At 49.7% G+C, this 23,472-nt stretch overlaps 1 protein-coding gene across 1 annotated transcript in view; it reads left to right on the top strand.

Annotated features, from left to right (window-relative positions):
• Positions 1-23,472, top strand: part of GPT2 (glutamic--pyruvic transaminase 2) — a 34,339-nt gene that overhangs the window by 4,349 nt on the left and 6,518 nt on the right. Inside the window, exons 2-7 of the mRNA XM_089667837.1 lie at positions 8,944-9,033; positions 10,237-10,345; positions 18,473-18,606; positions 18,996-19,239; positions 21,507-21,586; positions 22,923-23,059. Coding sequence (XP_089523963.1) covers positions 8,944-9,033; positions 10,237-10,345; positions 18,473-18,606; positions 18,996-19,239; positions 21,507-21,586; positions 22,923-23,059 — 794 coding nt within the window. The remainder of the gene's footprint in view (positions 1-8,943; positions 9,034-10,236; positions 10,346-18,472; positions 18,607-18,995; positions 19,240-21,506; positions 21,587-22,922; positions 23,060-23,472) is intronic.

Raw genomic sequence — 23,472 nt, 5'->3', positions numbered from 1 at the left:
ATTTTGAAGAGGTTGTCTCCTTTCCTGACCTTTGACCACATTTAGGAAACGTGGTCTCATTTCCCAACTTTGTGACCCCATTTAGGAGAGGTTGTCTCATTTCCTGTCCTTTGACCCTATTTAGGAGAGGCTGTCTCATTTCCTGTCTCTGTGACCCCATTTATTTTTATTCATTGCAGGTTCTGCTGTCAATTTATGCAGTGATAGAGATATATATATATATATATATATATATATATATATATATATATATATATATATATTTACATTCACATCAGTTCCTAACCCTCAAGGGGTGTACAATCTAAGGTCCCTAACTCACATTCATACATACACGGGCAATGTAGACAGGAGCCAATTCACCTACCAGCATATTTTTGGAGTGTAAGAGGAAACTAGAGTACCCCGAGGAAACCCATGCAGGCACAGGGAGAACATTCAAACTCCAGGCAGGAGGTGCCGTGGTTGGGATTCGAACCGACGACCCTAGTACAGCCAGGAAGTGCTAACTATTTAGCCACATGCCATTCAATGAGCATACGCAATTTTAAAACGTGACTTGTTGGGTATCTATTTACTCGGTGTAATTATCCTCTTTCATAAATTACAAAAAAATCGGGGTATATATTGTTTGTTTTTTTTGTTTGGTTTTTTTATCAATATATATTCATTTAAAAAAACTTTGCGTTTCGGTTTTCGGCCAAGTGCATTTTGAGTTTTCGGTTTCGGCACCAGAATTTTCATTCCAATGCACCACTAGTTTTGACCCGTCCTTGCTTGTGAAAAAAATGTTTTTCAGTGTTTGGCTTGCTGTGTATTCTCATATTGTCATACAGGATTTATATAGCGCAGCGCTTTACAATACAATATCACGCTGAATGGAGATTTTCTGATCGGAGATGGGTGAGGCCAGAATGTGATCACATGATGGTGATGATGTCATTTTCCATTGGAAGAGGTTGATTATTATTATTATTATACAGTATTTATAAAGCGCCAATAGTTCACTCAGCGCTGTACATTACAGAGGGAGACAGAACATGTGACAGAACAATACCAATACAATGCAAAACATGAGGGGATCGAGGGCCCTGCTCTTTCAAGCTTACAATCTAGGAGGGAGGGGATGGTGGTACAGGAGGAGATAGCTGTGGGGGATGGAGTGGTAGGAAGAGTGGAGGAGGTCGGCAAGTTAGCAGGGGGTGGGGTAGGCTTCCCTGAAGAGATGGGTTTTCAGGGTGCGCCTAAAGGAGAGGAGAGTAGGTGATAATCTGATGGGTTGGGGCAGGGAGTTCCAGAGGATGGGTGACACCCTGGAGAAGTCCTGGAGGCGGGCATGGGAGGAGGAGACCAGGGAACTAGAGAGAAGGAGGTCTTGTGAGGAGCGGAGTGTGCGTGCTGGGTGGTACTTGGATATTAGGTCAGTGATGTAGTTCGGGGCAGTATGGTGGACAGCTTTGTACGTCAGCGTTAGGATTTTGAATTTGATCCGTTGCGCAATCGGAAGCCAGTGGAGGGATTGGCAGAGGGGGGTGGCGGAGACAGAGCGGTTGGAAAGGTGAATGAGTCTGGCAGCCGTGTTCAGGATGGACTGAAGAGGGGATAGCCAGCGGCGAGGCAGGCCAGTGAGGAGGGAGTTGCAGTAGTCGAGTCGTGATATGATGAGGGAGTGGATGAGCTGTTTAGTGGTTTCTGGGGTTAGGAACGTGCGGATTTTGGCGATGTTGCGGAGGTGGAGTCTGCACGAGTTTGTTAAAGATTGGACTTGGGGCTGGAAGGATAGGTTGGAGTCCAGAATGACACCCAGTACTCTGGCCTGCGGGGCGGGTTTGATGGTAGCGTTGTTGGATGTGATGGAGAAATCAATGGGGGGTGGTGTCCGGGCTGGGGGGAAGACAAGAAACTCGGTTTTGGAGAGGTTCAATTTAAGGAAGTGGAGCGACATCCAGTCTGATATGTCGCTCAGTAGGTGTGTGATTCGGGCTGAGACCAAGGGGGTGAGGTGGGGGGTTGAGAGATAGATTTGTGTGTCGTCGGCATAGAGGTGGTAGTTGAAGCCGTGAGAGTGTATGAGTTGGCCAAGGGAGGAGGTATAGATGGAGAAGAGAAGGGGCCCGAGGACAGAGCCTTGAGGGACCCCAACAGAGAGGGGGAGTGAGGGGGAGGTGGTAGCATTATAGGTAACGCTGAAGGAGCGTTGTGACAGGTAGGATGAGAGCCAGGAGAGAGCAGAATCTCTGAGGCCGAGGGAGTGTAGTTTTTTGAGGAGGAGGGGGTGGTCGACTGTGTCGAAGGCCGCAGAGAGGTCAAGGAGTAGGAGCACTGAATAGTGGCCATTAGCTTTGGCGGTTAGCAGGTCGTTGGAGAGTTTGAGTAAGGCAGTTTCGGTGGAGTGTAGGGGACGGAAGCCGGACTGTAGGGGATCGAGGAGGTTGTTGTCGTTGAGGTGAGAGCATAGGCGGGTGTAGACTAGGCGCTCGAGGAGTTTAGATGTAAATGGGAGCAGGGAGATGGGTCTGAGGTTGTTCGGGTCATTGGGGTCCAGGGAGGGCTTTTTAAGTATGGGGGTGATGTGTGCATGTTTCAGAGGGGAGGGGAAAGTGCCTGAGGAGAGGGAGAGATTGAAGATGTGGGTGAGGGAGCGTAGGATGGAGGAGGAGGAAGGTCGTAGGAGTTGTGAGGGGATAGGGTCGAGGGGGCAGGTGGTGAGGCGGGCATCAGAGAGGATCTTGGAGACTTCCTCGATGGTAGTAAGGTCAAAGGTGCGGAGTGTTGGGGGAGCTTCAGTATGAGGAATGTAGGGTGGGGTGGAAGAGGAGGTCAGAGCAGTGGTGGGGCCGTGGGAGAGGGGTGATGAGGGGGTAGCTGAGTGAGGGTGAAGGGGGTTGGAGAGAGTTTGAGCAGCGACGAAATCCCTGCGGGTTAAGTCGAGGGGGAGTGGGGATTAGGGGGTAGCTGTGTGAGAGGGGACAGGTTGAGAGGGCGTGTGAGTTGCGGCAATGTCCTTGCGAATTGTGTCAATTTTGTTTTTGAAGTGATTGGCAATCTCAAGGGCAGTGAGTGAGGTGCTGGGTGGAGGTGGGGGTGGAGAGAGTAGAGAGTTGAAGGCAGAGAAGAGTCGGCGAGGATTGGAGGAGAGGGCCTTGATGAGGGTCAAGAAGTAGGCCTGTTTGGCAGCATGGAGGGAGGAGGTGTAGGTGTGGAAGGCAGATTTGTAGCGGGTGAAGGCTTGTTTGGATTTGGTTTTGCGCCATAGTCGCTCCAGGGCACGACTTTGTCGTTTGAGGGTTTTGGTGTGATCAGTCTGCCAGGGCTGGAGCGGTCGGGGTCTGATGTTGCGTGTGGTTAAAGGCGCTAGTGAGTCAAGGGCTGTTGAGAGCGCGTTGTTGTAGGCGGTCAAAGCCAAGTCGGGGCAGGACAGGGGGAGGAGGATGCTGTCGTGGAGTTGATCAGCTGCAGAGTGGAGGGAGGCAGGATTAAGGTTGATGGATTAATTCCTCTGGGCAAAACGCGTCGCCTCACCTTGGACATGTCTGTGTTCTGTATTCATCCTCCGTGAGGGGTAGGAGCATTGGGTGGGGGTGTTGCTGCTGCAACTTTCCCCGTTCTGAGTGTTTTTTTTTTTTTTTCTTCTTTGTGTAGTGCAGTCTTGTTGGCAGTTTATTCTTCTTGCTAGAACTGGAATTTCACCTTGCCAAGATTTTTTTTATTTCCGGTACCTATATAGCGCCATCAATTTACACAGCACTTTACATATATATTGTACATTCACATCAGTCCCTAACCCTCAAGGGGGGTACAATCTAAGGTCCCTAACTCACATTCATACATACACATACTAGGGACAATTTAGACAGGAGCCAATTAACCTACCAGCATGTCTTTGGAGTGTGGGAGGAAACGGGAGTACCCGGAGGAAACCCACACAGGCAGAACATGCAAACTCCAGGCAGGTGGTGCCGTGGTTGGGATTCGAACCCACGACCCGAGTACTGCCAGGTGGAAGTGCTAACCATTTAGCCACTGTGCCGCCCTATTAACAGAGTTATATGTTCACATCATACACTTTCATTCTATAACATCGGCATTGGAATACCATACTGTATCATCTACACTCACTGGCCACTTTATTAGGTCCACCTGTTCAATTGCTCGGTAACACAAACTTAATCAGCCAATCACATGGCAGCAACTCAATGCTTTTAGGCATCTAGACGAGGTTGAAGACGACTTCCTGAAGTTCAAACCGAGCATCAGAATGGGGAAGAAAGGGGATTTAAAGCGGAGCTCCACCCAAAATGGGAAGTTCTGCTTTAAGCCTTTGTCCCCCGATCTCCATTAAGGATTGGCCCCTTTGGGCAGAGGGGGGGAGGGGGTACCCGAATTTGGCAGTTACCCGCTCCCACTTCCGCTGCAATCGCCTAGGCAACCTGCGGCTCTCTAGCTGTTGTGGAACTACATTTCCCATGAGGCATTGCAAAGATTACAAAACTGACCGTTACAGCTATGACTTGCAGAGGCATGAGGGAACGTGTAGTCCTGCGGCTCCCAGGTTGCCTACCCCTGGCCTAGGCGATCAGAAGTCATTTGTTTGTGGTGCTCAAATGCAGTGTAGTTCCCCTTTAAGTATTTTTCTGGCCTAAAATTATTTTTTTAAACATGCAAAAACAACGGCTCTGGCAGCAAAGAGGTTAAGTCCAGCGTTCAGACATAATGTCTCGAAGGAAGATGTGAGCTGCTCTTAGTAAATAGATGGTTTCCCTTCCTTTCCTAGTGAAGGTCAGGAAATGAAAGATGATCTGCTCAGTTTTCTGTGTGTGGCACAGATAAATGACACTGATGGATGGCACTGGTTGGATCTAACACATGATTGTGTGTGTGATCATGTCATGTCTGGCCTTGTAGTTGTGGTGTGAAATGAAAACGAGAAGCGCACCAACCTTGCGCATTACCTCAGTAACCAAAATGTATTAATTGTAAAAAATATACTCACAAACAGCGAATAAAATCAGGCATGTAAGTCCTCACAGGCACTTGAAGATAACATGAGTCCCATCAGGGGAGTGGGTGTTCAGTACAGCTCTGAGGAAGCAGGGACCCCCTTCGAAACGCTATAAACAAAAAAGACCGGCCGTTTTGAAAAAAAAAAAACTATACGTTTTGCTATAAAACATGTCCAGTAAAAAAAATCAATTTTTTATCATAAATTTAGGCCAAAATGTATTCTGCTTCATGTCTTTGCTAAAAAAATAATCCCAATACGTGTAAATTAATGGGTTTACGTGAAAGTTATATCGTTTAAAAATGGCGGTGTATATACTGGGATTTTTTTCTTTTTATACTAGTAATTGCGGCGATCAGCGACTTTTAGCGGGACTGCGGTGGGTATTCTGACACTGGGGGGGGACTGACTAACTGCCACTGACATCCCCAGTGACACCAATACAAGGATCAGTGCTAATAAAAAGCACTGACACTGTACTAATGGCACTGGGCAGGAAGGGGTTAACATCTGGACCGATCAAAGGGTTAACTGTGCGCTTTTTTACATGATGATCTGTGTTTGTGCTTTACTGTAAGCACACTGCAGAGTCATGCAAAGCAGTGTGCAGGAGCTAACGGGAGAGAACTGTTTTGTTTACTAACAATTCTCTGAGAACTGGGAGGCGCGCCATACTAAGGCCAGCCATACACTGGTCGAAAATCAACCGATTTTTCGTCTGAAAATCGGACCTAAGAATAATCTGCCAATTTTTCGCTCTGTTAGTGGGTCAATGGCATCAGCTGATTTTCGTGGTTCCTCCCCTTTTCAGTGATCGGGCATGTTGGAAAATTCGTGAAAAACGACCGATGTTTTTATATGATCGTACGATCGTTTTTCTGAAAAGAATATGCGCATGAGCCATGACCTGGAAGGAACAGTTTTGGCTGTTTTATGGGGTGAACTTTATGACTTGGTTGGCCGATTTTCAAAATCAATGATGGCATCATCGGATTACCGAGCGAACAACTTTTCCAATTTTTGGAAGAAAAATCGTTCGGAATTCGAACCATGTATGGCCTGCATAACTTGAGTTTTTTGTTTTTGTTTTTTTTTTTTTCTCTCTCTCCCCCGTTTGCAAAGTAAGTGCAGATTCTACGGTGTAATATAGGCGATCAGTATCCTAGAATGTATGGGTTAATGACTTTATGTATCAGTGGTTCATTAGAATTCAGGATATTCTGTTACACTTCACTGTGTATTTTATTATGTTTTGGATCATGAGCATTGATATACTTATTCATCCGATTATCAATATGACCTAAAGTATGATATGTATGTAGCTAATGCCTACAGTCTGATGGCCAGTGAGGTCAATTGTGGGGATGTTAGTGGAACGGGCCCGGTTGTTTGGTGTAGTGGGACCACCCATGGTGGATAATGAAGGGGAGGGTCCCTACAAGAGGTGTACATATCAATGGCAGAACTGTAGCAGGTTGCAGGAAGGGGGGGCCTGTTCCCCAAAACGCATCCAATTTTTTTTTTTTCTAAAAAGATGAATACATATTGGCCAAGATTCATGAAGAAATTATTTGCAAAATTTTATAATAAAAACACTTTCTTTTTTGAAAATTTTTGGACATTTTCATTTTATATAGCAAAAAAATAAAATCCCAGTGGTAAATAAATCCCACCAAAATAAAGTTTTGTGTTTTTTTTTTTTTTTTTTTTTTTTTTTTATCTGTCTCAAAAAAATTCATATGGGTACAGTATTGCATGACCGCGCAATTGTCATTCACAGTGTGATAGTGCTGAAAGCTGAAAATTGACCTGGACTGGAAAGGGGGTAAAAGTGTCCGGACTTGAAGTGGTTAATGGATCAGTGGTTTTTATTTTATCTTTTTTTGGGGGGGGGGGGTGATTTAACCCCACCTCTCCTCCCTTGGTCATCCTTCATCTATGGATCTTGATACAGCTGCAATTTTGGAGCCTTCAGTCTATCCATCGACCCTTCTTTTGACCCTTATTTCGATCAAGTGGCAGTTGCAAATTGATCAGCCTGCCTATGAACAGATTTTCGATGGAGAGTGTACAGGCGATTATTCCTGGGGCTCATATACAATAAAAACATTTGTATTCTGCTAAACTTTCACAAAACTTTTACTAGAAATATACCAGGGATGGAAATCACATTTTCTATACTGCACAACTTGATAACACATTGCGCCGAGATGCAGTGTTACCCTCATTTAACCCCTTGCCTACAGGGCACGTATACCCCTTTCCAGGCCAATTTTCAGCTTTCAGCGGTGTCGCACTTTGTCAATTGCGTGGTCATGCAACATTCATTGTACTCGTATGAAATATTTCTTTTATTTTTTTCTTTTTTTTTTTTCTTTTTAGATAGAGCTTTCTTTTGGTGGTGTTTAATCACCTCTGGGTTTTTGGGGTGGTTTTTTTTTTTTTTTTTTTTTTTTTTTTTTTGCTAAACAAACCAAAAACAACTGAAAGTTTTTTTTCTTAGTTTCTGTTATACAATTTTGTAAATAAGTAATTTTTTTTTCTCCTTCACTGATGTGCGCTAATGAGGCTGTAGTGATGGGCACTGATGAGGTGGCACTGAAAGGCAATGACAGGTGGCATTGGACACTGACAGGTGGCACTGATGGGGCTACACTGATCATCAGTGCCCTGAAGATCAGTGTAGATGTCCCCTCTGAGTAATTACTGTCTCTCCTCTCCTCTGTCAGCGTGACAGCTCATGAGGAGAGGAATGCCGATAACCAGTTGTCATGGTGTGGCAAATGTCCCGCTCCCCTCCCGCGGGGATGTTCCGGGCTGCAGCAGTGAGGCTGACACCGCACGGCCCCGGCATCTGCAGCATGGGCACGAAAGTTCCTGCGCTTGCAGATACCGACAAAGGCCGCGCTCTCGAGAGAAATTTCCTTATTTACATGCGATCAGCTGTGATTGGACACAGCTGATCACATGACAAAGCCAACGTCATCGGCTCTTTCCATTGATTGGTGATCTGCTGTGTCCCAGGGACACAGCGCACCACTGATCGCCGCGCTGCGTGCCCAGAGTGGGAGGACGTCATATGACATCCTCCCAGAACAAGGGAACCGCCTTGCACCCGTCATTTCCTTATAGGGCGGGCGGGAGGCGGTTAATAGCCTATGGCTGGAACCTTCACCTCTTATTGGCTGATGGCGGTCTTTCCTGTCTCTATAGAGATGAATGGTGGGAAATCAGTCTTTCTGTATCGGTCTTCTTATACAATCGTCCGTGTCCTGATCCTTTAAGATCTTCTTTAATATGAGGGAACTGACACAAAACATTTAAAACACTGAGAGGGCGATTGAAAATGTGTGCAGAAAGAAGAACTTGGAGATCCGAATATAATTGTGCCATTTTTTTGGTGGGGAAAAAAAAATAATCAACAATAGGGATTTTGTACTGAATGCAGTTGCCATGGTAACCTCCGAGTCGGCGACCCAGCGGTGTAGCTAATACCGGATGCACATGCACGTTGTCCCCGCATCGGCAGAGTGAAGGCGGCAGCAGTTAAATATAGAATTTCTGACACATTTTTGTGTTTATTAAAAGTGACTGCGAAGAATGTAACCCTTTCTGTTGCATTTTTTTTCATGTATATGATGTATCCTTAAATAAAAAAAATGAAGTGATGTTAAAGTGGACCGTCAATTACTTCTGTATTTTTTATTTTGCTCCTCCTCTCCCCAATTATCCTCTCTGTAAATGGCAAAAAAAAAAAATAAAAAACAAATGTCAGTCCTTGAGGGGCAGACTGCTGTTGTGGCTGTCTGTGCAATAATCCTGCACTGCAGTGAGGTCATTGGTGTGCGGTGGCTTTCTTTCCTTCCAATAATTTCAATACTTTACAATTGATTAAACCCTGTTTCTCCACGCCTCTGACTTACTGATCATTTTTTCTATAGGGGATTAAGAAACCTTTCGATGAGGTCATAAAAGCCAACATCGGTGATGCTCATGCTATGGGACAGCAGCCAATCACATTTCTGCGACAGGTAATGAACAGTTTGTCTTCTGTTATTAGCATCACATGAATATTTTTCATTATAGGGATGTAAAGGGTTCATCCACCCAAAAACTGTGGCAATTGGAAGGTGAATCGCCGATTTTTAGTTTTTAAAATCTTTTTATGACTGCACTCCTATAATCTGTTGCTGAATTTGGAGAGTAGACCCCCTTGAAATGGGGATGAAAGGTGCACAGAAGTGAGAACTCAAAGCACAACCTATAGTAGGTACACACAAATCAAAGTGACCTTATATCTGCATAGTGCATACCCACCCATGCAACTCTGTGCAGAGTATGCCCGCCTAGCACTGATCCACTACAATAAACACCCCCCCCCCCCCCCACACACACACACTACCTTGGTCCGTTGCAAAAGCCCCCTGCACAGCATCACAATCAGCTGCAGGAACCCCCTGCACGGCCGATCCGCGACCAGCTGCAAGGACCCCCTGCACGGCCGAGCCGCGACCAGCTGCAAGAACCCCCTGCACGGCCGATCCGCGACCAGCTGCAAGAACCCCCTGCACGGCCGATCCGCGACCAGCTGCAAGAACCCCCTGCACGGCCGATCCGCGACCAGCTGCAAGAACCCCCTGCACGGCCGATCCGCGACCAGCTGCAAGAACCCCCTGCACGGCACGGCCGCGACCAGCTGCAGTAACCCCCTGCATATCCTAAAATTTCAAATATGGTAGCAAATACATGCCTGCCTTCTCTGCAATGCAGTGCCAGAGCAACCTATTTCTAGATTGATCACTGTTCTGGGGAAAGGGGGTTGACTGGTTGATCACATGCAGATGCCAACTTTCACAAAAGTCGATATTTGCTTAGCATCTTTGGAAGGGTGAATGCCACGATTAAAGAAAACAGATTGGCACACTCGAAGTACCGTGTGACCAGGGAGGGTTCATACTCTGAAACTGCTGAGTCACTTTGTTTTGTGAAAATTGGCTAATGGGTGCTTCAGGGAAATTGATAGTTTTAAGGTGTCAGTGAAAGGTTCATCCTGTCACAATCTACTTGAGATATATCAGGTTTGGAATGATCCATTTTCTTGTTAATACCAGATGAAGCTGTGCAGACCCAATCTTCTTCCTTTTTTTTTTTTTTTTTTTTTTCTTGCATAGTAGTTGTCCCTCCGGCCTTCCAACAAATGAATAACCAGCTATTACTTCTGCTGCTGTTCGCAGGTCGTAGCACTGTGCACCTATCCTGATCTCCTGGATAGCCCGCGTTTCCCAGCGGATGCCAAGAGCAGAGCCAGCAGAATCCTGCAGTCATGTGGAGGCTACAGCCTTGGTGAGATGCAGTAATCAATACGCCTTCGTATTCAGACTGAACTACCTTGTTTAAAAAAATATTGAATGTTGTCAAACGGAATAAAATCTCATTTAGAGCTCCACAGAGAAGGAAGACGTAAATCATCGGACGTGTGGGCCAGCGTGCCAGTCACTGAAATGCTCTGACTTGGCTCAGCCTGCAACCGCTGTACGGCACCAGCATGTCAATGATGCGAGGAGGAAATTGTTCATATTTATCTTACCTGGATAATGATTTATAAAGTAGAACTGAACTCTATCAATCTGAAATATTTTTAATACTTCTGCTAGTCATTAATAAATAGACAGGAAGGTATATTATGTTTACTTGTTTTACGTTTTTTTTTGCTTTTTTCTGTTTGTTTTGTTTTGTTTTTTTCTCATTTATTCTGTTACTTCCTAGTTTCTGGGCTAGGCAAATTATGCCACACATCCAGGAGTCCTCAAGAGGGGAGGATGAGTTTTCTCAGCTAAGCACACCCTCCTGCCTACCTGGATAGGGGGTTTGCTTTGAATATTAAAAATTAATCAAACCGTATATTGGTTTGTGGTGCTCAGATACAGTGCAGTACCACATTAAGAAACGGATTGCAGTATGTCATCGGTGCAAGGAGTTTTTTTTTTTTTTTTCTGCAAGCCTGCATGTACTCCATTACAGTGCACAGTTTTGTTCTTAGCGTACATTTTCATTTCCTGCAGGGCTTTAGTCAAACATATTGATTTTCTTTTTCAAATGTGATTGTTGTAGTATTCTACTAGCTGTGATCTTGTGCTTTAATGGCCCAGTAATAGGGCCAGGCACAGTTACAATGGAACAGAATCCAGTGAAAATGCCAGGGAGTTTTGTCTGGATGTGTACTCACATGTAGGTATTTTTAGAAGTGTGACAATACGGCCAGATGTATCTAAACCCATAAAGGAAGCACAGCAGTGTTTTGTGTACCGTATTTTTCGCTCCATAAGACGCATGTTTTTTTCCCCCAAAAAAATGGGGGGAAATGCCTGTGTTTCTTATGGAGCGGCCGACCCGTTATTCCTGCTGCCGTCGTGTTAGAACACCGGGCCGGCCGCACGGCTCTTCTGTGCAGCAGAACTTGCTCCTCGGACCTACCTGCTCCTCGGTCCAGCGGTGTCCTCAGTCTTCTCTCCCTGGCACCGCGATCTTCAGTGTGGGCACCCGGCTGTGATAGCTTGCGGCTTCACAGCCGGGTCCCCACTGCACGTGTGCGAGAAGCGCTGCGCTTTGTGAATGGTCCGGCAGTCTTCTGGGACCTGTCATGTGTCCCACAAGACTACAGGGAGGGAGGACAAGTCCGCGGAAGTGGGAGCGGGTACCTGTGTAATTCCCCCCCCCCCATCCTTTTGCTCACCAAAGGTCTGCAGTCTCTGGTCATCTCCTGTACTATGCCCGCGGGCTCTGGGTCATCTCCCGCGGCGTGTCTGCGGGCTCTGGGTCATCTCCCGCGGCGTGTCTGCGGGCTCTGGGTCATCTCCCGCGGCGTGTCTGCGGGCTCTGGGTCATCTCCCGCGGCGTGTCTGCGGGCTCTGGGTCATCTCCCGCGGCGTGTCTGCGGGCTCTGGGTCATCTCCCGCGGCGTGTCTGCGGGCTCTGGGTCATCTCCCGCGGCGTGTCTGCGGGCTCTGGGTCATCTCCCGCGGCGTGTCTGCGGGCTCTGGGTCATCTCCCGCGGCGTGTCTGCGGGCTCTGGGTCATCTCCCGCGGCGTGTCTGCGGGCTCTGGGTCATCTCCCGCGGCGTGTCTGCGGGCTCTGGGTCATCTCCCGCGGCGTGTCTGCGGGCTCTGGGTCATCTCCCGCGGCGTGTCTGCGGGCTCTGGGTCATCTCCCGCGGCGTGTCTGCGGGCTCTGGGTCATCTCCCGCGGCGTGTCTGCGGGCTCTGGGTCATCTCCCGCGGCGCGTCTGCGGGCTCTGGGTCATCTCCCGCGGCGCGTCTGCGGGCTCTGGGTCATCTCCCGCGGCGCGTCTGCGGGCTCTGGGTCATCTCCCGCGGCGCGTCTGCGGGCTCTGGGTCATCTCCCGCGGCGCGTCTGCGGGCTCTGGGTCATCTCCCGCGGCGCGTCTGCGGGCTCTGGGTCATCTCCCGCGGCGCGTCTGCGGGCTCTGGGTCATCTCCCGCGGCGCGTCTGCGGGCTCTGGGTCATCTCCCGCGGCGCGTCTGCGGGCTCTGGGTCATCTCCCGCGGCGCGTCTGCCGGCTCTGGGTCATCTCCCGCGGCGCGTCTGCCGGCTCTGGGTCATCTCCCGCGGCGCGTCTGCCGGCTCTGGGTCATCTCCCGCGGCGCGTCTGCCGGCTCTGGGTCATCTCCCGCGGCGCGTCTGCCGGCTCTGGGTCATCTCCCGCGGCGCGTCTGCCGGCTCTGGGTCATCTCCCGCGGCGCGTCTGCCGGCTCTGGGTCATCTCCCGCGGCGCGTCTGCCGGCTCTGGGTCATCTCCCGCGGCGCGTCTGCCGGCTCTGGGTCATCTCCCGCGGCGCGTCTGCCGGCTCTGGGTCATCTCCCGCGGCGCGTCTGCCGGCTCTGGGTCATCTCCCGCGGCGCGTCTGCCGGCTCTGGGTCATCTCCCGCGGCGCGTCTGCCGGCTCTGGGTCATCTCCCGCGGCGCGTCTGCCGGCTCTGGGTCATCTCCCGCGGCGCGTCTGCCGGCTCTGGGTCATCTCCCGCGGCGCGTCTGCCGGCTCTGGGTCATCTCCCGCGGCGCGTCTGCCGGCTCTGGGTCATCTCCCGCGGCGCGTCTGCCGGCTCTGGGTCATCTCCCGCGGCGCGTCTGCCGGCTCTGGGTCATCTCCCGCGGCGCGTCTGCCGGCTCTGGGTCATCTCCCGCGGCGCGTCTGCCGGCTCTGGGTCATCTCCCGCGGCGCGTCTGCCGGCTCTGGGTCATCTCCCGCGGCGCGTCTGCCGGCTCTGGGTCATCTCCCGCGGCGCGTCTGCCGGCTCTGGGTCATCTCCCGCGGCGCGTCTGCCGGCTCTGGGTCATCTCCCGCGGCGCGTCTGCCGGCTCTGGGTCATCTCCCGCGGCGCGTCTGCCGGCTCTGGGTCATCTCCCGCGGCGCGTCTGCCGGCTCTGGGTCATCTCCCGCGGCGCGTCTGCCGGCTCTGGGTCATCTCCCGCGGCGCGTCTGCCGGCTCTGGGTCATCTCCCGCGGCGCGTCTGCCGGCTCTGGGTCATCTCCCGCGGCGCGTCTGCCGGCTCTGGGTCATCTCCCGCGGCGCGTCTGCCGGCTCTGGGTCATCTCCCGCGGCGCGTCTGCCGGCTCTGGGTCATCTCCCGCGGCGCGTCTGCCGGCTCTGGGTCATCTCCCGCGGCGCGTCTGCCGGCTCTGGGTCATCTCCCGCGGCGCGTCTGCCGGCTCTGGGTCATCTCCCGCGGCGCGTCTGCCGGCTCTGGGTCATCTCCCGCGGCGCGTCTGCCGGCTCTGGGTCATCTCCCGCGGCGCGTCTGCCGGCTCTGGGTCATCTCCCGCGGCGCGTCTGCCGGCTCTGGGTCATCTCCCGCGGCGCGTCTGCCGGCTCTGGGTCATCTCCCGCGGCGCGTCTGCCGGCTCTGGGTCATCTCCCGCGGCGCGTCTGCCGGCTCTGGGTCATCTCCCGCGGCGCGTCTGCCGGCTCTGGGTCATCTCCCGCGGCGCGTCTGCCGGCTCTGGGTCATCTCCCGCGGCGCGTCTGCCGGCTCTGGGTCATCTCCCGCGGCGCGTCTGCCGGCTCTGGGTCATCTCCCGCGGCGCGTCTGCCGGCTCTGGGTCATCTCCCGCGGCGCGTCTGCCGGCTCTGGGTCATCTCCCGCGGCGCGTCTGCCGGCTCTGGGTCATCTCCCGCGGCGCGTCTGCCGGCTCTGGGTCATCTCCCGCGGCGCGTCTGCCGGCTCTGGGTCATCTCCCGCGGCGCGTCTGCCGGCTCTGGGTCATCTCCCGCGGCGCGTCTGCCGGCTCTGGGTCATCTCCCGCGGCGCGTCTGCCGGCTCTGGGTCATCTCCCGCGGCGCGTCTGCCGGCTCTGGGTCATCTCCCGCGGCGCGTCTGCCGGCTCTGGGTCATCTCCCGCGGCGCGTCTGCCGGCTCTGGGTCATCTCCCGCGGCGCGTCTGCCGGCTCTGGGTCATCTCCCGCGGCGCGTCTGCCGGCTCTGGGTCATCTCCCGCGGCGCGTCTGCCGGCTCTGGGTCATCTCCCGCGGCGCGTCTGCCGGCTCTGGGTCATCTCCCGCGGCGCGTCTGCCGGCTCTGGGTCATCTCCCGCGGCGCGTCTGCCGGCTCTGGGTCATCTCCCGCGGCGCGTCTGCCGGCTCTGGGTCATCTCCCGCGGCGCGTCTGCCGGCTCTGGGTCATCTCCCGCGGCGCGTCTGCCGGCTCTGGGTCATCTCCCGCGGCGCGTCTGCCGGCTCTGGGTCATCTCCCGCGGCGCGTCTGCCGGCTCTGGGTCATCTCCCGCGGCGCGTCTGCCGGCTCTGGGTCATCTCCCGCGGCGCGTCTGCCGGCTCTGGGTCATCTCCCGCGGCGCGTCTGCCGGCTCTGGGTCATCTCCCGCGGCGCGTCTGCCGGCTCTGGGTCATCTCCCGCGGCGCGTCTGCCGGCTCTGGGTCATCTCCCGCGGCGCGTCTGCCGGCTCTGGGTCATCTCCCGCGGCGCGTCTGCCGGCTCTGGGTCATCTCCCGCGGCGCGTCTGCCGGCTCTGGGTCATCTCCCGCGGCGCGTCTGCCGGCTCTGGGTCATCTCCCGCGGCGCGTCTGCCGGCTCTGGGTCATCTCCCGCGGCGCGTCTGCCGGCTCTGGGTCATCTCCCGCGGCGCGTCTGCCGGCTCTGGGTCATCTCCCGCGGCGCGTCTGCCGGCTCTGGGTCATCTCCCGCGGCGCGTCTGCCGGCTCTGGGTCATCTCCCGCGGCGCGTCTGCCGGCTCTGGGTCATCTCCCGCGGCGCGTCTGCCGGCTCTGGGTCATCTCCCGCGGCGCGTCTGCCGGCTCTGGGTCATCTCCCGCGGCGCGTCTGCCGGCTCTGGGTCATCTCCCGCGGCGCGTCTGCCGGCTCTGGGTCATCTCCCGCGGCGCGTCTGCCGGCTCTGGGTCATCTCCCGCGGCGCGTCTGCCGGCTCTGGGTCATCTCCCGCGGCGCGTCTGCCGGCTCTGGGTCATCTCCCGCGGCGCGTCTGCCGGCTCTGGGTCATCTCCCGCGGCGCGTCTGCCGGCTCTGGGTCATCTCCCGCGGCGCGTCTGCCGGCTCTGGGTCATCTCCCGCGGCGCGTCTGCCGGCTCTGGGTCATCTCCCGCGGCGCGTCTGCCGGCTCTGGGTCATCTCCCGCGGCGCGTCTGCCGGCTCTGGGTCATCTCCCGCGGCGCGTCTGCCGGCTCTGGGTCATCTCCCGCGGCGCGTCTGCCGGCTCTGGGTCATCTCCCGCGGCGCGTCTGCCGGCTCTGGGTCATCTCCCGCGGCGCGTCCGCAGTCCGTTGATTTTTTTTATTGTTTTCTTCCTCTAAAACCTAGGTGTGTCTTTATGGAGCTAAAAATACGGTACTTGGAGTAAGTTGTTGTGTGTATTCTGTAGGGAACTATTATATGCCAGAAAAAGATAGACGTTTGGGATTCTGTTGTTACGGCTCGGTTTGCATGTCTGACGTCAGGATGGTTACTGTCCGGCTTCAGAGCTTTCTACTGTAAGTTCCCAACCTGGGACTAGCTTTTTAAGAAAAGCTAGAGAAAAGTCAGAAGTCCTGCTCTGCATTCTTGTTCTGAGTCAGCACATAGCCGCTCTTAGAAGCGCTCCCCTTTCTTTCTTTTAGTGACTGAAGGCAGCAAGAGGATCAGCATGGCATCCAAGCAGCCTGGGAATTTGGGAGAGCTTGTGTTTTCATGTTTCTATGATACCAGACAGACCTCTGGGATTAGCACCGTGCTGATAGCTGGGATCCCATACAATACCATGCTAACACCCGGGATTCCACACCGTATTGATACTTGGAAGTCCCACAACACAGTACAGGAGCAATTCAAGGGCAAACAAACAGACTTGTGTTTTATAAATCTTTAAAGGCATTATAAACCTACTTCGCTGTAACTTGTGTTTTTCGCTTGCCTGAAGATGAGCATTGATACTGTAGTTTCAAGCTGCGATTTGTTGCTGTGTATGCTCAGCCTATAGTAGAGTAAGTCTTCACATTTCGGTGCCGAAGTTTTTGTTTGTGTTTAAAATGTGAGGTGTGCCACGTGGCACTTCACAGGTTAATGCATGACCTCTGTCTGTGGTCTTAGAGCTGACACTTCCTGCGAGGAAATTACATATTCAACAATCCTGAGGTCTCTGTATCTAGTACAGTAAAGGCGAAAGCTGCATAATAGTTAGATATGACACGGACCACGCATGCGGAGGAATTAACCACTTGGCAATGACGGCTACAGCGCGGTTGTCCAGTTCTGGGAGGATGTCATATGACGTCCTACCGCTCGCCCCCAGAGGCTGCACACCAGGCGATCTACGTGGTCGCTGTATCCTACGGACACAGCTGGTCACGTAATGTGGTAAAAGGCCAATCACAGCAACCGATAACTAGCAGTTGTCAGCGAACAGATCGGCACTGATGATCAGTGCCGCCCAGGGGCGGACTGACCATTTGGAAACTCGGGCACTGCCCAAGGGCCCAGGGTCAGTAGGGGGCCCCATGAGATGCCCCCCTAGTACCTTTTCATAGGACACAGAGGCCCCGTGATCCCCTATTGCCCGAGGGCCCCATGAGTTGTCAGTCCGCCCCTGGTGCCACCCACCTGTACCCAGCAGTGCTGCTTATCAGTGCAGCATCAGTTCCTCCCTGTCAGCTTGAGCACACTGCTCGGGATGGGTGTGCACAGTACAGCTATCCCAATCAGTGTGCTTACAGTGAAGAACACCCCGCCCCATAGTAAAATGCACACCATTAACCCTTTGATCTCCCCTCATATTAACCTCTTCCTGCCCATTGCCAGTAGTACAGTGTCGGTGCTTTTTTTTTTTTTTTTTGTTTTTTTAAATTTCTAGCACTGATCACTGTATTGGTGTCACTGGAGGTGTCAGTGACACCAAGTCAGTTTCCACCCCCCCCCCCCCCCCCAGTGTCAGAATGTCCGTTGCAGTCCCGCTAAAAGTTGCTGATCGCGGCCATTACTAGTAGGGGAAAAATCCCATTATCTATACCGCCATTTGTAAACGCTATAACTTTCATGTAAGCTAATTAATTTACACGTATTGGGATATTTTTTTTTTTAACAGACATTTTGGCCTGAATTTATGACAAAAAATTTTTTTTTTTTTTCTTTACTGCACATGTTTTTTGTTTTTTTGCTTATAGCGCAAAAAATAACGCACAGGCGATCAAATACCACCGAAAGAAAGCTCTATTCATGGGGCGAAAAGAGCATAAATTTCAATTCAGTACAGCGTTGCATGACCACGCAATTGTCAGTTAAAGTAATGCAGTGCCGTAACGCAAACAGTGGCCTGTGCAGGAAGGGGGGGGGGGGGAATCCTCTGGAGGGCAAGTTAAACAAGCTAGTCAAAACAAGCACATAAGTATGCAAGGGGGTACCACTGGTCCTCCTGTATGGGGCCCAGACTACCAGGGGGGCCCAGGCAGCTGGAAGAATCGGATGTGGGCAGGGATGGTGATGTGCACAGCGGGGGAGAGGGGGGCAATTGCTGGAGCTGATCCCCTGTATGGTTCTCTCTGCAGCACCTCCCGGTGCACCATACATTTCCCCATGCTGCCCAAGCTCACCCCCGTGTGCCCCACCCCTGTAATGCTGTCGGCTTCTCTCCTCTCCTTCCTAGCTGCAAACACGCTATAGGAAGAATGGGGGAAGGGTCCGTAAATATGTAATTTACCAGCCCCTTCCTTTCTGAACACAAGTGATTAGTACCAATCACTCACTATGTTCATTCATAATTGAAGCATAGTAAACTGTTTTTATTTGGGGGCCCTGTCACGTTGGCTGTATGGGGCCCTGTGGTTTCTTGACAGCAGCCCTGTTCAGCAGGCCATTCCTTACCTGAACTAGAATTTTAGTATTTTCTGTATTGGTTTGTAAAGCTTAATATTGTTGTTTCTCATGCTAAAGAATTTCCTTTCTCATTCAGGATCCTACAGCACCAGCCAAGGTGTGGCCTGCATCCGGGAAGATGTTGCTCGGTATATAGAGAAGAGAGATGGGGGGATCCCGGCAGACCCTGACAATATTTGCCTGACCACTGGAGCAAGTGAAGGCATAGCCGTGCGTATATTTTATTTCACAGCTTTTCTTTTTTTTTTTATCAGTAAAACTTTTGCCCATCGTTGCCGGGAAAATTGGCCGATTGTCAAAATCGGCTGCAAATTTTCCAACATGCCCGATTAAAAAAAAAAAAAAAAAAAAATGTGCAAGATGCCCGAAAAAATGGCTGACAAATTAACCCACGAACGGTGCGAAAATCGGCCTTTTTTTTTCCGGCCGATTTTCGTCCCGTCTATGGCTGGCATTAGTATTTGTTTAGTAAATCAACCTCAATGAGTGATCACCGCAGTGATTTTCTTCCTGATCAGGATGCTCACTACCAGGTTTTAATCGGGCAATGTGTAAATGTAACATAGTCATGCCTAACAGAATTGTTTTTCCACCTTCAGAGCATCTTGAAGATCCTTGTGTCGGGGGAGGGGAAGTCCCGCACAGGAGTCATGATTCCCATCCCGCAGTATCCGCTCTACTCTGCGGCCATATCTGAGTTTGATGCAGTTCAGGTGAATTACTACCTGGATGAGGACAACTGCTGGGCTTTGGATGTCAATGAACTGAGGAGATCTCTATATCAGGCCAGAGAGTACTGCAACCCCAAAGTGCTGTGCATCATTAATCCAGGAAACCCAACAGGTAAGACTATGAATTGGGACTATTATGAAGAAGAGCATTTAAAGCCCATCCCTACGTTCTGCCCTAATAGAGGTCCCCATAGTGTAGGAGTTGATGATTTTTTTTTTTTTTTTTTTTTTTTTTTTTTTTAGCTTTTTTTATTTTTTTTTGTAGATGGTTTCAGGCTGGTCACATGATGCATTGGGTTTGCTTTCTTTGCTCCTTTGCTGATGCACAGAGCGATAGAAACATAGAACAGTGATAGCAGAAAAAGACCAAATGGTCCATTGTGGCTGCCGTGTGTTGTGTGTGGGTTTTTTTTTTTTTTTTTTTTTTTTTTTTTTAATTTTTTTGTTTTTTGGGGGGAGGTGTTTTTTTGGTTTTTTTTTTTTAGTTTTTCGTTTTTTTTTTATTATTGTTATACAGGATTTATATAGTGCCAACAGTTTGCTCAGCGCTTTACAATATAAAGGGAGACAATACAGCAACAATACAGTTCAATACAAGAGGGTCCTGCTCCTTGGAGTTTACAATCTAGGACGGAGGGGCTGGTGGTACAAAATGTAATAACTGTGGGGGATGGACTGGTAGGAGGAATAGAAGATTCCATTATTCGCAGAGGGCAGGATAGGATTCCCTGAAGAGATAGGTTTTCAGAGATCGCCTAAAAGTGGGAAGAGTAGGCGATAGTCTGAATATATGAAACAATGAATGAAAGTGAGCGCTTTCTAAAGACGAGCAGCTAGAACACACAGGACAACCAAAAAATCCTCACATGGAACTAAGTAAAAAGTGCAGCGCTAGAAAATAAAAAGATAAAAATAAAAATAAAAAATAAATAGTCAGTATGCTTGATAGGTACTCCAAAGTCAATACAAAGTCCCAAAAGGAATGATGTATATACTGTGGTAAAGATGTAGTTGAAGATAGGTAGATGTGATCCCCGAATCAGTGAAGATCCCCAGGTCTAAGAGGCATACGTTCCCAAAATGAAATAAGGAAGCAGTCACAGCTATATCAGAGGGAACCACCACTCCTTCACTTTACATCCACGGTATCTAAGAGGAGAAACTCCTCACAAAAAGAAATGCCCATAGTAAGGTATAATATATGACATTTATTAGAGTAAAACGCAGGATGCATCCAGATTAGGTAAAATCATAACACCGCCAACAAATATTAGCATTAGCAGCCAAAGCAAACAGGACTAACCGTCCTGTCAGATGTAGTGGCCGCCGGAGCTCCCCAGTGCTCCGACGGCGTGGTTCTTTCCGGTTCTTTCCTCTGAAGATGTGCTTGGCACGCAACGCGTAAGGAGGAACCTACGCACGCCTTGACGCCACGCCGTCGGAGCACTGGGGAGCTCCGGCGGCCACTACATCTGACAGGACGGTTAGTCCTGTTTGCTTTGGCTGCTAATGCTAATATTTGTTGGCGGTGTTATGATTTTACCTAATCTGGATGCATCCTGCGTTTTACTCTAATAAATGTCATATATTATACCTTACTATGGGCATTTCTTTTTGTGAGGAGTTTCTCCTCTTAGATACCGTGGATGTAAAGTGAAGGAGTGGTGGTTCCCTCTGATATAGCTGTGACTGCTTCCTTATTTCATTTTGGGAACGTATGCCTCTTAGACCTGGGGATCTTCACTGATTCGGGGATCACATCTACCTATCTTCAACTACATCTTTACCACAGTATATACATCATTCCTTTTGGGACTTTGTATTGACTTTGGAGTACCTATCAAGCATACTGACTATTTATTTTTTATTTTTATTTTTATCTTTTTATTTTCTAGCGCTGCACTTTTTACTTAGTCTGAATACACTGTGAATGAAGGGTGCTGTAGTAGGGAGCGGGACCGTGATGGCCATTCATTCATAGTATATCATTCATCCTCCAAGTTGAATGACATTGGGCAGCATTCAACCCAGAAGACTGAGGACATCTAATGGTGAAAGAGCTGTACTGTAGAGGGCTGCTTCAGATTGAAGTATGGCAACCTGAGGCGCTTCATATTTGTAGTCTATCCTAAGGGGCCCATTTAAATAAATATATATGTGTGTATGTATGTATATGTTTTTTATTTGTATGCATGAAGGTAAAACAGTCTGTGTTTGCAGCTCACTCCGTGTGCGTGTGTATGTGTGTATGTGTATATATGTGTGTGTGTGTGTGTGTGTATGTATGTATGTATGTATGACATGTGTACTGTGTGTATTGTTGGAGCAGAGCCGGGCTAGTACCTGCAATGTCAATATTTTCCCTTTTTTCTTTTCCAGGACAGGTCCAGAGCAAACACTGTATAGAGGAAGTCATTCACTTTGCCTGGGAAGAAGGCCTTTTCCTATTGGCAGATGAGGTAACACAGGATGTTCACATATCTTCTCTGTTAACCACTTGCGTGCCGCCCTACAACAGATGTACTGTATTTCCGGGTGGGGGCGCACGCCGCCCTACCCGCACTGCTATTGGCTCCTGAGGATGTCCAATCACCGGGTCCCGGGCAGTGATTTTTGGCCAGGACTCGTGATCATTGGCCAAGCTGAAAGGGGAAAGCATCTCTGTGTAAACACAGATCTCTCTCCTGTCAGCATGGACGTGCTGCTTTCTATCTCTCTGCACAGCAGGTCTGCATAGTAAAGCAGCACATAGTACACAATAAAAACACTCCCTAACATACAGTTCTCCCTTTTGACCGCCCCAGATGTTAACTCCTTCCTGCCCAGTGTCATTATTACAGTGCCCGTGCTTTTTATTAGCACTAATCACTATATTAATGTCACTGGAGATATCAGTGGCAGTTGGTCAGTTCCCCCCAGTGTCAGAATGCCTGCTGCAGTCCCGCTATAAGTCGCTGATCTCCACCATTACTAGTATAAAAAAAATTCCAGTATATATATACCGCCATTTGTCGACTCTCTAACTTTCACGTAAACCAATGAATATACACCTTATTGGGATCTTTTTTAGCAAAGATACGGAGCAGAATACATTTCGGCCTAAATTTATGGCGAAATGTTACCTTTTTTTTTTTTTTTTTTTTTATTGGATATGTTTTATAGCAAAAAGTCAAAAATATATATATTTTTTTTTTTTTTTTGTTTTCAAAATTGTCAGTTTTTTTGTTTATATTGCAAATAATAAAAAACACAGGTGTTCAAATACCACCAAAAGAAAGCTCCACAAAAAAAAGACAAATGTAATTTAAGTACGGCGTTGCATGACCCCGCAATTGTCCGTTAAAGTAACGCATAGCCTGGTCAGGAAGGGGGCCTGGGGGGGGTAAATCTTCTTCTGGAGGGCAAGTGGTTAATGACAATAGTGTCAAATGAGAGTTTTGATTTTACTATCATTCTTGCATCAACTTTTCAGAATTAAAAAATTGGTGTATAATGGTACGAAATGTCTATTTATCTGCATAAAATGAATATTTGAAGGGTTGGTCTGGCATGACGAGTCGTCATCTCTGTAATACAGGACAATTTTTCACCATGCGTTGTCTTTTCAAAAACACTGTACGTACAGGAAAATATCTAGGGCATGTAATCCATTCATTCCGTCAGAGGTTACAGTTGAATAGATATTCTTGAGCACATCAGAAATGTTTTGTAGATTGAGAACGGTTTAAAAGCGTGTTTACTGAATACTGCTTTGTATCATCTGTAATATAAACATGCGTTGTCTGTATTGCGCAGGTCTACCAGGACAATATCTATTCCGACAACTGCCATTTCCATTCCTTCAAGAAAGTTCTGTTTGAGATGGGACCAGAGTACAGCAGTAATGTAGAGCTTGCCTCATTCCACTCCACCTCCAAGGGTTATATGGGAGAGTAAGTGTCCAGAATCAACCCCTCACCCTCCTGAGAATTTACCCCCCTTCCTGACCAGGTTATTGCGTTACGGCGCTGCGTTACTTTAACTGACAATTGCATGGTCATGCAACGCTGCACCTAAATTAAATCTACATCATTTTTTTTTTTTTTTCCCCACAGTGGTATTTGATCGCCTGTACGTTTTTTGTTTTTTTTTTTTTTTTTTTTTTTTTTTTTTTTTTTTTTTTTTTTGTGCTATAAACAAAAAATGACTGACAATTTTGAGGAAACAAAAACAATATTTTGGACTTTTTGCTATAAAACATATCCAATAGAAAAGTTAAAAAAAATTAAATTTCCTAATGAATTTAGGACAAAATGTATTCTGCTACATGTCTGCTGAAAAAAAAAAAATCCCAATACGTGTAAAT

This window comes from Staurois parvus, unplaced genomic scaffold (assembly GCF_062004578.1).
Source record: "Staurois parvus isolate SC_StPar_1 unplaced genomic scaffold, SC_StPar_1.0 ptg003601l, whole genome shotgun sequence".
NCBI classification, from domain to species: Eukaryota; Metazoa; Chordata; class Amphibia; order Anura; family Ranidae; genus Staurois; species Staurois parvus.
Note: the sequence above shows the minus strand (reverse complement) of the source record. Positions and strands in the feature narration are given on the sequence as shown.